We start from the raw sequence: 13,114 nt of genomic DNA on the forward strand, positions 1-13,114 counted from the left end.
ATGAGATTAAGTAAAACTATCCAGGAATAGATTATTTGCCAACTGGAATTTAGGGCTCACCCTCCCAGCCTCCTGTTCCCCCTGTGGCCTTTTGGCAGATAAGGAGGCATCATGGACTTCATATCCCTGCGATGGAGGAACAGTGTTTCCATGACCTTCAGCACTGTCTCAGGTTCAATGTAAGGACCTTCAGAGAAGCTCTGGGTCCAGGCCATTCCATGTCACAGGGGCTGGAGCCAAAGGCCACGTAAGCAGGGAGTCAACTGGTACAGTGCGCCTGCTTCCAGCCATAGAGCCTGGGAGCCCATGCTTATCCGTTCTAGTGGATCAGCAGCACTGACTTCATGGGCACTCGTTCTCCTCCGGAAAACTGACCCATGTCGGGCCCTGTACCTGGCTGTCACTCTCAAAGAGAAATAGATATTTGCAGAGACAGTAGGGGTGCCTCTGTGCACACGTAGAAGGCAGGCCTTGCTTTGTGCAGTAAGTCTAAAGTGCTTTTGCTTTAGTTAAACTCCCCCAGGTTTGCCACACAGAATCTCGGGAATTCGCTGGCCCAGAATGAAGACCTGTGTCACGTTTGAAATAGCAGAGCGAGAGTGGGGCACATGGTTCTCGAGAGTTTGGCTTTCTCAGGTCAGGAGTGTGAGGAAACAGTCTACTCTTTACTCAGAAGGGAAAGGATGTCTTGTAGCATTGATGGTGGTGGCCACTGGGTGTCTGAGAGTCCAGGGCCTGGATCAGTCCTTATCAGCACCTTTGGAGGTCCCCCCCTGTTGTGGGCTTTTATTGCCAGACGAGCGGGACTTGTTTTAGTTGACCACATCTGCCCCTGAGAGAGTAAGATGGACTTTCACGGCCCCAACCTCACCTCCTGCTTTCCCCCATGTTAGCCTCTAGGTTCTTTCTGTCCATAGGACTTTCATACTTGGGATTCTCTCTGCACACTATACTCTGCCTTCACCTGCCTTACTCCTTTATGTCTGAGATTCAAATGACACCTTAGAGTGGCCATACTTAACCACTCACTCTGCAGTGCCCTTCTCCCCGTACTCTTTCCCATCACCCTGCTTTATCTTCCTTACGGCACCTATCTCTGTGTATCTTTCATCCTGTCTCCAGTGCCAGACACAGTGCCTGGCACATGGTAGGTGCTCAGTAAATCGTTCAACTGCAAGCGGGGCTTAACTGGTTGGCCTTCCATCAGATCAGGCTTGAGGGATTCTGAGCAACTGAGCATGTGAGTTGTCCCGGCATCTGGGCAGCTTTAGACGGGGCCAGATTTTGAGGCACTTACCATTGTTGGGGACCTAGGGGTTGGAGATAGTCCTTGAATCCAAGACTGATGCTTTAAGGTGGCATCAGTATTTTTGCAGTCTTCTGGGTACAATTATAATAATGATAATAATGCCCAGGTGGAATTCCTGCTGTGTGCTAGCCATCTCCCAAACACTTTGTCTGCATCATTTCATTTAATCCTCCCTAGAACTGCCTGGGGTGTAGCACCATTCCTGTTGGACTGTCAGGGAACAGCGAAGGTTCCTTGAGTCGCCCAGGAGCCCAGCCATAAGTGCTTGAGGCCAGTTTGAATGCCCATAAAAACCAGAGCCCACGTTTCCTCAGTTTTGGTCTGCTGCCTCAGCGGAAGTTCTGTGGTCCTTAAGATTTCCTTCCTGGTGGGGGGGGGGGGTTGATTTCCGTTGTCTTTCCTGGAACTTTCCCCCAGTCGTCAGTCCCTTTGATTTCACCTCTTGGCTCTGCCAGGTCGCGCCACCTAGTGGCAGAACATAAAAGTGCTACAAAGCTGGCTCCCTGAATTTCTTACTTTCAGGCGAAATTGCTGACTTTGTAGGATTTATTTAACAAGTTTGTGGGATTTCTCTTGGATTCAAGGCACAAAGGTGCCCAAAGCGCAGGTTCTGTCACGGCCACTTATAGTCTGGGCGAGTGGAGCCAGGTGGGGTGGGGGGGCAGGGATAGGAGGATTTGACTGCGGGGCCGATTTGTGTAGAAATAAAGAAGGCAGAATGGGACTTGGCCTTTAGTGGGACCTCAGGGGACCTGAAGCACCCAGCTCAGAAGTCAGACTTAGGGTCCTGGTCCCAGCTCTGCCACTTATCAGCTTTGTGACTTCAAGCAAAGCACCATCTGTCCAAGGCCTCTCTGTCTCGTTTCGTGATTCACAGATCAGAGATGATAAATAATATGTACGTCACAGGGATGTGATGACATTAAATGAGACTGGGCGTCCAAAGCAACTACCGCTGGTTCTAGTAAAGACCATTCAGCAAATGTGAGTTGCTTGTTGCCCCTCTTGCTTGAGGTATAGGGACACAGCAGTTAGAGCACTGAAAAGCGGCTTGGATTTCAGTAGGTAAAGGTAATGACAGGATGAAGAGCATTCCAGAAAGAAGTGCGTAAAATAAAAGATACCATCATCTCCAAAACTATGCCCCCTATAATCTCCCTGAGACCAGTTGAGAGTTGCCTGGGGGAAAACATACTCGAGTACCGAAAAAGGAATTAAGGGGCCCACCACCTCTACTAGCGGGGTTGGGTGGCCACTGAGCATTCAGGACACTAAGATCAAGAGAGGCATCACCTAGCAACAGCATGTTTGAGATCACTTCCATTCTTTACCAGAGAATTAGTTTGCGAATACATTTGACACATCAATGACACATTCACCTTTGTGTTGCTGCACAGAACTGTTTATAATAATTCCTGAGAAAAGAAATGACTTGAAGGGTTGAGATACTAAGTGTTGTAGGATTAAAGCAGTTGTCACGTCTTAACAGACTGTTATTTGTGTTGCCAAGATGCTTTCCATACTTTTTGCACAGATAAGAAGATTAAGACACATCAGCCCAGGATTAAAGCTCATTTTACACAAGTATCTTGCTGACATTTTGGTCAAGAATTCCAAGTGGCTTTCCAGATGGGGGCCGTTTCCTGGCAGGTGTTTGAGTAATCATTTAGGAGGGGAATAAACAGAACAAGCCAAGATATTCCAGATTTGCTTCTCTGTGTGTTTTCCTGAGCCTACATAGTTTCTTCTGTTTAGTTTAACGGGCAATCCTGAGAGACAAAGGTTGGAGGCAGCCACTGGGAGTGTCCGAGCTTGTTGCAGGGCAGGCCTGCCCGTAGTATTTGTGTACTTTTTACTCCTTCCACAGCGTGGAGAGAATGTGTGTGTGTTCAGCCTAGATTCTGATTATGTTCTGCAGGACATTGTGTGGTTAAAACTTTGAAAGATGGAGACAACACATGTTTCACCATAGAATGTCCACATCTTGGGATGTGTCTTCATTCTGTCCTTGACAATCCTAAGGATCCGCTGTTGGCCTAATTGCACCCTTCTCGGAGGTAGAGGGTCACATGACTTGAAAGCCTCAGGCCCACCCCAAAACTCATCATCATTCACCCTCTAGTGTCCTTTGTGCTTTTCTGGAATGATAACTGACAGCTGCTTTTTTCCTGATGTTACTTCTCAGAAGAAAAGAGTGTCTAGATCTTAGCTTCAAGGCCCAGCTGGGCAGAAAATGGGAGAAGGAAGCAAGCTGGAGTCCTAAGTTCTCCTTCTGGCACTTGTACGTGGATGGCAGCGTAGCTCAGATGCAGTGGAGACCTGGCCCCACCTTGGACAAGTCACTCACCCTCTGAGTCTCTTGTTTCCTTTTCTGTAAAATAAGGACGTTGGTATGACCTCTCTCCAAAAGTGATTGCGAAAAGTCAGGGAGATGAGGCGTATAAAGCATGGAGTGCCTACCCAGCCCATAAATACATACTCGCTGACTGCTGGCCCAGGTAAGAAACCATCGGGCAGTTTTGGGAAACCCCATTTGGGAATATCCTTGCTGTCAGTCACATGACACAGGCTGGGATGAGTCTAAAGCCAGGATCCCAAAACCTCTGTTATCCTAGAGGTCGAGAAGCATTCTCCTCTGTCCCGGGGCCCCCTCTGGGGTCCAGGCCAGTTCCTTGCTCTCCTTCCCTTGCTTGCAGCAGGGACTCCACCTCCTGTCCTCACATCTGGTCAGCTGCCATCACCCACCCTGCCCCCAAGGGGTTCTTCTTACACTGGCTTCCGTGTAAAACATTCTTGCAGTGCCCCTTTCCTTCCTCCATTCTTGCTGCCTCAGAGATAGACACATAGGTCCTTTGCTTTTTAGGATTTTGCCACCAATCAGTCTCAGGGCAAAAAAGACACAAAACCCTGAGTCCTCGTCCCTGGCCTACTTATAGGGGTGGTCCGGGAAGCCTAGTGTTTTAGTTCTCTCAAGTGTGGGACTGTTTAAAACTCTCCTTCTCCTTTTGAGCCTCCTTACCACTATTTAAGGAGGTATTTTATGGGCTCTTCCCCTAACACAGACATCATATACCAAATTATGGATGTTACTTTTGGGTGAGGCCTTTTTGGGACTTGCCACACCTGTACCCAAGGCATCTGAGGACTTTCTCTGTGTCCTGGGGCCCCAGCTCAGTTCTGCTTTAGGAGAAGGGCCTTCCTCCGTGGAGCCCCCTGCTTCTGCCCAGAGACTTACGTTCCCTGTACGGAGAATGTAAATGGTCCCTCGGGTCAGGAGGGAGCCTGCGTATCAGGGACCCCTGCCTTCTTTGGAACCATCTTTAACTCATTTCCTCAAGAAAGGAACTGCCTGAGTGATTGGCGCTTACCTTGCAGGAGCTTCTACACTAGACCTTGCAGGTATAAATGTACAGACCTTGGATCCAGCGAAGGGAGGGGGCGCACTCTGCTCCTATGGCCCTGGGCCTGGGTGGTCTGTTTCCCTGCCTGTCCTCGAGGGTCTGGAGTCAGCTGGTACGTTCAAGCATTAGTAAAGTTGCAGGCACACAGCAGGTGCCACCTTGGCCTTCTTTGAGTTCTTCCAGGGCGCCTTGCTTTCTGCTGCCTGTTCTTCCCGTTCCTGGTCACCTGGCTAAATGCAGCTGTCCTTCTGCTTAGGTGGCACCTCCCTCGAGAAGCCTTCCTGGATCCACTCCTTTTCCACTGCCTCACCAGGTTGGACGCCCCTGCTCTGCACTCTGAGTCCCTTTTGTGCTTCTCCCGTGTTGCAATGTCCAACTAAAAAGTAATGTCAGCTCTTGGCAGGCAGGGGACATGTCTCTCCATGTCACCACCACACCCGAGAGGCCAGCATGAGGCCTGGCACACAGGGGGCCAAATTAATGTTATGATTGAATCTATGAGCATAGCAAGATAGGCAGCTGGGGGATTGGTTCCCAGGCTCCACTGGGTGTAAAGTGCCTTTCAGTGAGGCCTGTGTCATCAGTGCCTCCAGGAGCAGGGCCTGCATGAGGATGGGTTAGGGGATGTGTGTGGAGAAATCCCAGACATCTGGCAGAGGTTTGAAACAAGAGCCGAAATCTGCAGCCTTTCTGCGACTGGGCTTGCCTATCTGTGTTATCATCAGGACTGCAAAGACGAGATCCAGGACAGTCCCTGGCCTTAGGGATTACAGCTGGACTGTCCCATTTTGCATCTGTACCCCACAGTTGGGTGGAGGGTGGCAGGGGACAGGAGGGAGAGCAGGCCCTGTGGGCCAGATGTCACGGGGGCTCACTCCTTTCAGCTCCTGGCCAGTGTCCTCACCCCTGCTATTTGCCTGAGGGTTGGGGGACTTTTCCCGCCTGCGGCCTGATCAGCACCTGGGATCACACTGGGGCTCAGGCTAGGTGTTGTCTGGAGTGTGTGAGCTGAGCGGGGGCATGTGGAGGAGGGTGAGGGAGGCTTTGGATGTAGCAGCAGCCACCTTGGACTTGGCGTGCAGCACCATGGAGAGCTGGGATGAGGGTGAAGCACCTCCCACGAGCCACCTAGAGGCCGTTGTAGTTTGAGGCCACTTGGCTCTGAATCCCACCCCACATCACACACCAGTGTTGGCCACAGTCTTGCACAGAATACAGTTCTCAGGCCTCATGTCAGGGATGAGGAAAGAGGGGTTCCCTAGTCAAATAACTTTGGAGAACATTTGGTTAAACAGGTTTCTTTATTGTTGATTTTCTTAACCCTCACTATGCAGATGTCTTGAGCCAGTGCCCCAGGAGGGCTGCTTTTTCACAAACTGATTCAATCAGAGAGCATTTTATAGGAACAAAACAAAACACGTGGTTGACAGAATCTGGATCAAATAGTTGGGGGTCTCTCTAGAAATCTCTGGTGGTAGTTTTCCCTTCACTTGTGACAGACAGACTGGGCTGGGAATTCAGGCAAGTTACAGAAGCCTCAGTGCTCTGTCCCCTGCTCATTCCCCAAACTTGGGTTTCAGCTGGCTGAGCAAAGTCTGCTTGTCCAGTGACAACCAGAAGCAGTTTGATAGGAGCCAGTTAAGAACGCCGGCTGAGGCTTCTGGGGCGAGTGTGGAGCAATCCTCCTCGGAATGGGGTGCGCTCAAGTTGTCCTTTTGTAATGTCAGTGCTAATTTGCAGCTCATGAACTTCGGCCCTCCTGGAGCCCAGCAGAAATTAAATCTGCGTGACCCTGGTGCTTTGTGTCTTTGGTGGAGAACTGACGGAAGCTCATTGCTACATTTTAGTTAGTGTGGTGTTTGGGTTTGTCATAACCGCCAAACCATCCATGAGTGAGGGTCCTGGTGGGTCCTGACCTCACCGGTCCTAGCCACATTTCATCGGCTCTGACTTCTTGTTGAGCGTCCGTTATGTGTGCGGCTCTGAAGGTACCACGGTCAACATAACAGAGGCTGCGCTCTTCTGGGGCTCATGATCCAAGGGTAGATGCTGCCAGCAAGGAGATGAACAAATAACCCCCCACAAGCTCCAGGCCATGTGCACAGACACACCCATCGCTTTTTATCAGGTGTTTGACCCCAAGGTTTTCTGCCCCGACTCCTGTTCCCCATTTTTCCTGTAGAGCCTTGCACAGAATGAGGGCTTAGTAAATATTTATGTGAGTACACAGCAGCTAGTGCACATGTGTGAGGACCTGCAGAGGGGGTTTAGTTCAGACATTTATTGGATGGTTCTTTGTGGTTTGCACTGGCTGCCAGGCTGGGGCGCAGAGCTGTTCTGATGCTGGATCCGTGGTCTCTCAGCCTCGTTTTGACCCATGGTGGGGAGGAAGCCAAGAGCATGCCCTGGGGGCACTGGGGGCAGGTATGTAGCTCAAACTGGGAGCTTCCTGAAGGATACGGTGCCCGTACCTGAATGAGTGTTGGCCACAGAAGAGAAGGTGAGAATGTGTTCTGGGCAGAAGGCCACAAGTATGACAGAAGCACAGGGCGTGCAGGGGGCAGCGGGCCTTTCGGTGCCACCATAGGGGTCAGGCCAAGGTGGCCTGTTGGAAGGAGCTCCGACCCTAGTCTGGGGGAGCGGTGCTGAGTTTTAAGTGTGGGTCTCACACCAGTGGCTCTGGCTGCTGTGCGGAGGCTGGATTGAAGAGAATGAGAACAGAGGTGGAGAAAGGAGGGTCTTAACTACAGTAGTGGTGGCCTGCAGGCAGGAGTTAGTGAGGGAGTCTCTGCGTGGGTCTCACCCAGAATTCCAGTTCTTTGGGAAGCTGCTTTCAGAGCTCGGACCCCATGTCCCTTCCGTGGCCTCCGTCTGCCCCATGTCCCTTCCGTGGCCTCCGTCTGCCCCCAGCTGAGCACCGTGCCCACTTGCAGTGTCACTGTTTTTCCAGCAGATGGGATTTTCCCAGCTCCGGCCTGGACCCTGCCCTGTGTCTTTGTCCTGCCCCAGGGACCCAGAGGCAGCCCGGGCTTCTCAGGTTTGCCCGAATCTCTGCAGCCCCTTCTGGGAGCCTGCAGATCAGCCAACACAAGAAAGCTCTTCCCCTACCATCCAAATGGTTCTCCCTCTGTTCTCGTCCTTTTTCAGTGGCCTTCCATCCATTTCTCCAATACCTCCTTGCCCTTACTCCTCCCTCCATCCAGTATTTATTGATGCCAAGTACTGTTCTTGGACCACGGGGCAGCCAGGGAAACGAGGCGTTCTCCAATCTCATGGATTTGATGTCGTAGTAGGGGAGACGGCATAAACCCATAAATCCCTAGTGTATCTGGTGGTGGTACCTCCTGTGAGAGAAAGTGTCTCTGCTTCACTGTGAGGCCAGGCAAGGTTTCTTCTACAGAGTATAGTGTGTGTCTAATTAAGTCTACAGTGGCTAGGCCTCACCTCTCAAGCTGGAGTTTGTTCGAGAAAGGACAGAAACAGTTAAGACAGGCTTAAGCAAAAATCAACATTTGTTGGCTTAACTGAAAAGTCAGTAGGGGTGGGGTTAGCTTTGAGCAGTGTCTCCAGGATTCAGTTTCCTCCTCCATCTGCAGCTCTGCTTCCCACTGGTTTGACTCTGCTTCAAGGTCCCTTTTAGTGACGTGACTGCTCCCAACCCCAGGGTTACCTCCCACCAGCCCTGCTGCCCCAGCAGAAACAGAGCACCCTCTTCCCCAGGAGTTCCAACGAAAGTCCTAGACCTGAGTCTCATTCACTGTCAGTGGCCTGGCCTTACTCACATGCCATGGTGTCCCCTGGGGCAGGAGTACGAAGTACTCTCCTCTTCAGACCTAGAGCCAGGGGCAAAGGAGAGATGGTCCCCTAAAGAAATGGGGGGCTGGAAGGATGCTGGGCTGGGCCAAACTCCCAGCTCCTTCCCGTGTGCCTTTACTCTTTGCAGCTGGCTGGGAGTCGAACACAGAAGTAAGCTTCAGGCCTGGATCTATAGCCCCGGATGCTGGGCTCATGAGGTGAGGGGTAGGGCTGGAAGCTCTCTGGGATTCCCCGAGGCAGAAATGGTGTGGATCAGCCGCTGCTGTCCAGAGTCCCTCCTGCACCCCTTTGCTGTCATTTATTGTCTGGCACAGGCACTTTCATTCCCTCCTTCATCTGGGGGTGACAAACAGCACCAGCCCTGGTGCACGGAGAGGGCTGCTTAGGGAACCACGGAGGCCTCGTCGGCAAGCCTTCCGCCCCCCCCACCCTCCTCCCTTGTAGTGCTTTGGTCTCATACAGGTCGTTTACCCCAGTGTTTGCCTTGGGTTGTGCGTGGTGAGGACTATCACAGTGAATCAGACTCAGGGACTCAGGTGCGGCATGGCTTCAGTGTGCACAGCGGAGGGAATGGCTACCATCAGTGGGCTGTTGCCCCAAAGTCAAGACCGGTATCTGTTCTACTTCTCCAAGGAGTGGGAATTTGGTGTGATGGGAGTGGCACCGTGTCCTTTTGATTGTCTCAGTCTTGGCCCTCTTTCTCCTCAGACCTCCTCCCCTCCCCGGCTTTATTGTGGGTGATCGCCATTCCCTCCTAACTGGTCTGTCCATATTGCCCCCTTCTCCAGGCTGTTCTCTCTTTGAACCTGAACCCAGCTCCTTCTACAGCACTTCCCTGAATCCTTAGCATGGTGATCATCTGCCCCCAGGATCCCTGTCACTTTTACAAGCTGTATTTTCACACCTGCCGCTCCCTTCCGGGCTCTTTTCTTTGGACTTCAGCAGCCACCTCTTCTCAGGGACATTTCCCTGACTCTAGACTAGCCGCTCTGACCAGCTCCCCACACGAGTGCACTCACAAACCAAAGATCCTCTCCCCTCCCACGGAGCAGTCCTGCTGGGTAAAGCTGTGTGCAAGTGCAGGTTCCTGGTAATCTTGGCTTCCCAGGACTGAGGGCTCCATGACAGCAGAGCGGTGCAGTGCTCCCCAAATTTGTGATCCCCCTTGCTTCCCATCCACTGTATGCTCTCAGGACTTTGAATGCTGAAGGGGGCCCTGGGCGCACCCCATAGGATTCATGCATGGACCCAGAACCACCACACCCAACCTCAAGGCAGTGAGGCAGGCAGCATCTGGGCCTTCCCCCAGGTGAAGGTCATCCTCCTCCCCGAGGGGCTCCCCGAGCTGCCCTCCACCCAGGGGCAAGTGGCAGAGGGCTGTAGATTTGGCTGCCCCTGGATAGGAGACAAATGGGGCTGCCTGGGAACAACAGGTGGCACCACCCTGGGCTTGTCACGTGACAGAACATTCCAAAGAGTTTCTTCAACAACCACTGTGTAAGATGGACTCAGATTTTTCTCAACTCCTTAAATTCTTTTTTTTAATGGGTAATCTCGCTTCGAGATCCAGGTGGAATGTCAGGTGACTCAACCAGGGTAAGCTCTCCAAAGAGCATGAGCTCTGTGGGCAGAGGTTGCAGTCTGGTTATCCCCAAGCCCCCGCTGGCCTAGAAGTTCAAAAAACCTAAACTAGTCTCCAGAGTTTGAAATTGGGGACATGCCCTATCTGACATCTCTGTGCCTCGTTCCTGCAAGGCCACAGTTGGTGGCGCTGAATCCGAATGGTGGCAGCGCCTTTGATGCCCCGCAGCCCCCCGCACTCCCCCCCCTTCCCCGCCCAGTCACGGACATGGCTGTTCTAAGTGAGTCTTGAAACCTTTTTCTTGGTGTATAATATGCACACAGAAGAGTGCACATACCCTAACATTAGGTGTCGGATTTTCACAAACAACACGCCCACGCAGCTACTTCAAGAAACCGTTTTCTAAGTGATTTGATGTTCTTTGGAGTTACTAGTTTTATATTGGGTTTGTTTTTTGTTTTTAACCTATTACAAACAAAAGTAGCTTTGTTTACTGTATGACTATAATGTTGGGGGGAAAAAAACCAGTTTTTCTTTTTGCAGAAAAACCTGCCATTGCTCCGCCCGTCTTTGTGTTTCAGAAGGATAAAGGACAAAAGGTAAGGGGCCGGTATGTTCTCTCTTCACATGTTTACTCTAATTTGTTTTCTCCCAGAGGGCTCTCCCAGGTTACATGGCCAAGGGTGCTTCTATCTTTTAAGCCTCCACGCGGAGCTTGAAGAGGAAAGGTCCTGTGGCTTTAAGTTACCATGGTGAGAGGTTAAGACGGGTGTGTGTGGAAAGGGCTCAGAAACCTTGCTTTTAACAGTGGCAGAAAGATACTTTCTAATTCCTAATGCTTCATTTTAGAAATAGTGTACATTAGAAAGAGTAGGAGAGAAAAGGTAGAAGGAAGGAGGGAGAATAATGGTGGTTAAGGGGGAAGACAGGATCTTTAAAGATTTTAGGGAGATATTCTGACCCCCAACCAACTTGGCATAAATGCATTTAGAGTAATTACTAGTTGGCTTACATGATGTATTACCATCCATCTTCGTTACTCGTTGCTTCCCCCTCTTGGATTTTAAATGTCTTGGTTGCCCTGACGTTGGAAATACTTTGCCTAACTCGTAGCAGTGAGCTGGCAGCTTGTTCAAGTCCTGATCGGTGTGGCAGTAACATTCCGATGTCAGGTGCTGCCGTTTACCTAGAAGTCGTTGATTTTGTGTCTGTCCTGACAAATCAGTGTGGAAGGTCGGGATTGTGTCCAAAGTTAGTTGATGTTCTGTGGTTGATGCTTCCCAAGCTTTTATGAGGATTCTGTTTGTCCAACAAATGGACAGTCTCTCCAACCTCTGCCCCAATCTTACCCACTGCAAGATTTCAGAGTGAGGGACCAAAGTGCCGCGCTGGATTTGGTGTGTTTTGAAATCCGTTTGCATCTTGTTGATAAGAACAGCATTTGAGAGAATGCTCTGGTAGATTCCCAGTCCCCCGTCAGGGTGGCCAGCTCTGAGGTTGGGGGCTGCTGGTCTGGCAAATTTGGGACTCCTGGCAGCCCAGCTGCTGCTCCTAGAGCCCATCCCTCGGTCAGAGAAGAGGCCAGACTTCTGTGTGGCCCACACTGTCCTGGACTGCGTTTCAGTACTGTGCCAGGAAGAGAGCATGTGTGTGTGCGGGGGGGGGGGGGGGGGTCAGGAGGAAGAAATGGCTGCCCAACACATACCCCCTTTCAGCGTACCTTCTGTGTGAGCCAGGGCTGATCTCCTAGGCTTACCCTCACATTAAACTTTCCCATTGTTAATTCTTTTGCTAAAGAAAGAATCACAACAGCCGAGGAAACATTCTTTCTATTTTGTTTTGGTTTTCCAGGTGGTATTTTCAGGACACAACAGCCTCTGCGGTCTCCTCTTCCATGGGCCCTGACCAATACATGTAACTTAATTACGTGTATTTTTATCATTTGTCTTTCGGAGCTTCAGTCACTGTGAAGGAGCTGATGCATTTCTGCTAGCTTTTAGAAATGCCTGTGTTCAATTTCTGTTTTAGATACCAAAGTTGATTCTCTCAGGATTTTCTAGAATTCTGAATTTTATTATTATCGTTTGAACCACTTTTAAAGGGGTCAGCAAACTAAGACCTGCCATCACCGCCTGTTTTTATAAATAAAGTTTTTTTGGCACACAGCCATGCCCACCCTGTTCCCAGTAGCTGAGGCTACTTTCCCACTGTGACAGCAGAGTGAAATAATTTGGATGGAGACATGGCCCACAAAGTCAAAAATATTTAGTAGCTGACCTTTCACAGAAAAAGTTTTCCAACCCCAGACTTAAAACAAGTAATAGGAATTGATAACTCTTTAAACCTAAGACTTTCAGACGACCAGCAGGATGAAACACTAAAATGTAATATTTGTTTGGCCGAATTTTTCAGTACTGTTTTCACAGCTGAGGTGGTTCTTGTCTGTTGCCTTGTAATTCAAAGGCTAACTTGCATGTATTACCTCCAGAAGGTTGGGGTGAAGTTGAATCAGAAGAGTAGCTAGGAAACTGCTCATCGTCACCTTAAAATGTGCAAATGTAGTTCTTATCAAAATATTGACTCAGAGCCAACTCTAAATGGGCTTCTAAAAATAACTGATATCCAGCTCTTCAGGGTTCAGCTCTCCGTTCCTGTCATGCCTCTGGGACAACATCACCAGCAGGACACAGGGAACCTCTGCGTGTTTACAAAGGAGGAGCCTCTGTAACTGTCCGCGAGGGCAGCTTTCGGGGCTGCGGGTGGAGATGGAATCTTCCTTTCTTTCTCTGCTGCTTAGGACAGTTCGGAAGTAAGGCAGGGAGCAAGCCGCGTAGCTGAGACAGCCAGGTCCGTGGCTTCCCATTTCAAGGGAGACAGGCAGGCAGAGCTGCAGGGAGCAGCTGTGGCACTTCGGACGGAAACGGGAGTTTGAGCCTCTTTCCGGTCCCGTCTCTCTCACCGACCTCCTGCCCGGCTGCCCCTCACACTGCAGAGGCAGAGTGGGGA

General features: G+C 50.7%; 1 protein-coding gene across 19 annotated transcripts in view; it reads left to right on the forward strand.

Moving 5' to 3' along the window:
• The window catches only part of RANBP3 (RAN binding protein 3), a 52,579-nt gene that overhangs the window by 8,782 nt on the left and 30,683 nt on the right, over window positions 1-13,114 (forward strand). For all 19 annotated transcript variants that reach the window (XM_045863216.3, XM_045863226.3, XM_045863221.3 and 16 more), the window contains one exon: window positions 10,652-10,707. In XM_045863216.3, the coding sequence (XP_045719172.1) occupies window positions 10,652-10,707 (56 nt within the window). The remainder of the gene's footprint in view (window positions 1-10,651; window positions 10,708-13,114) is intronic.

Source organism: Mirounga angustirostris, unplaced genomic scaffold (genome assembly GCF_029215605.1).
Source record: "Mirounga angustirostris isolate CCGP_5_RB_7025 unplaced genomic scaffold, mMirAng1.0.hap1 SCAF_1, whole genome shotgun sequence".
In the NCBI taxonomy this organism is placed as follows: Eukaryota; Metazoa; Chordata; class Mammalia; order Carnivora; family Phocidae; genus Mirounga; species Mirounga angustirostris.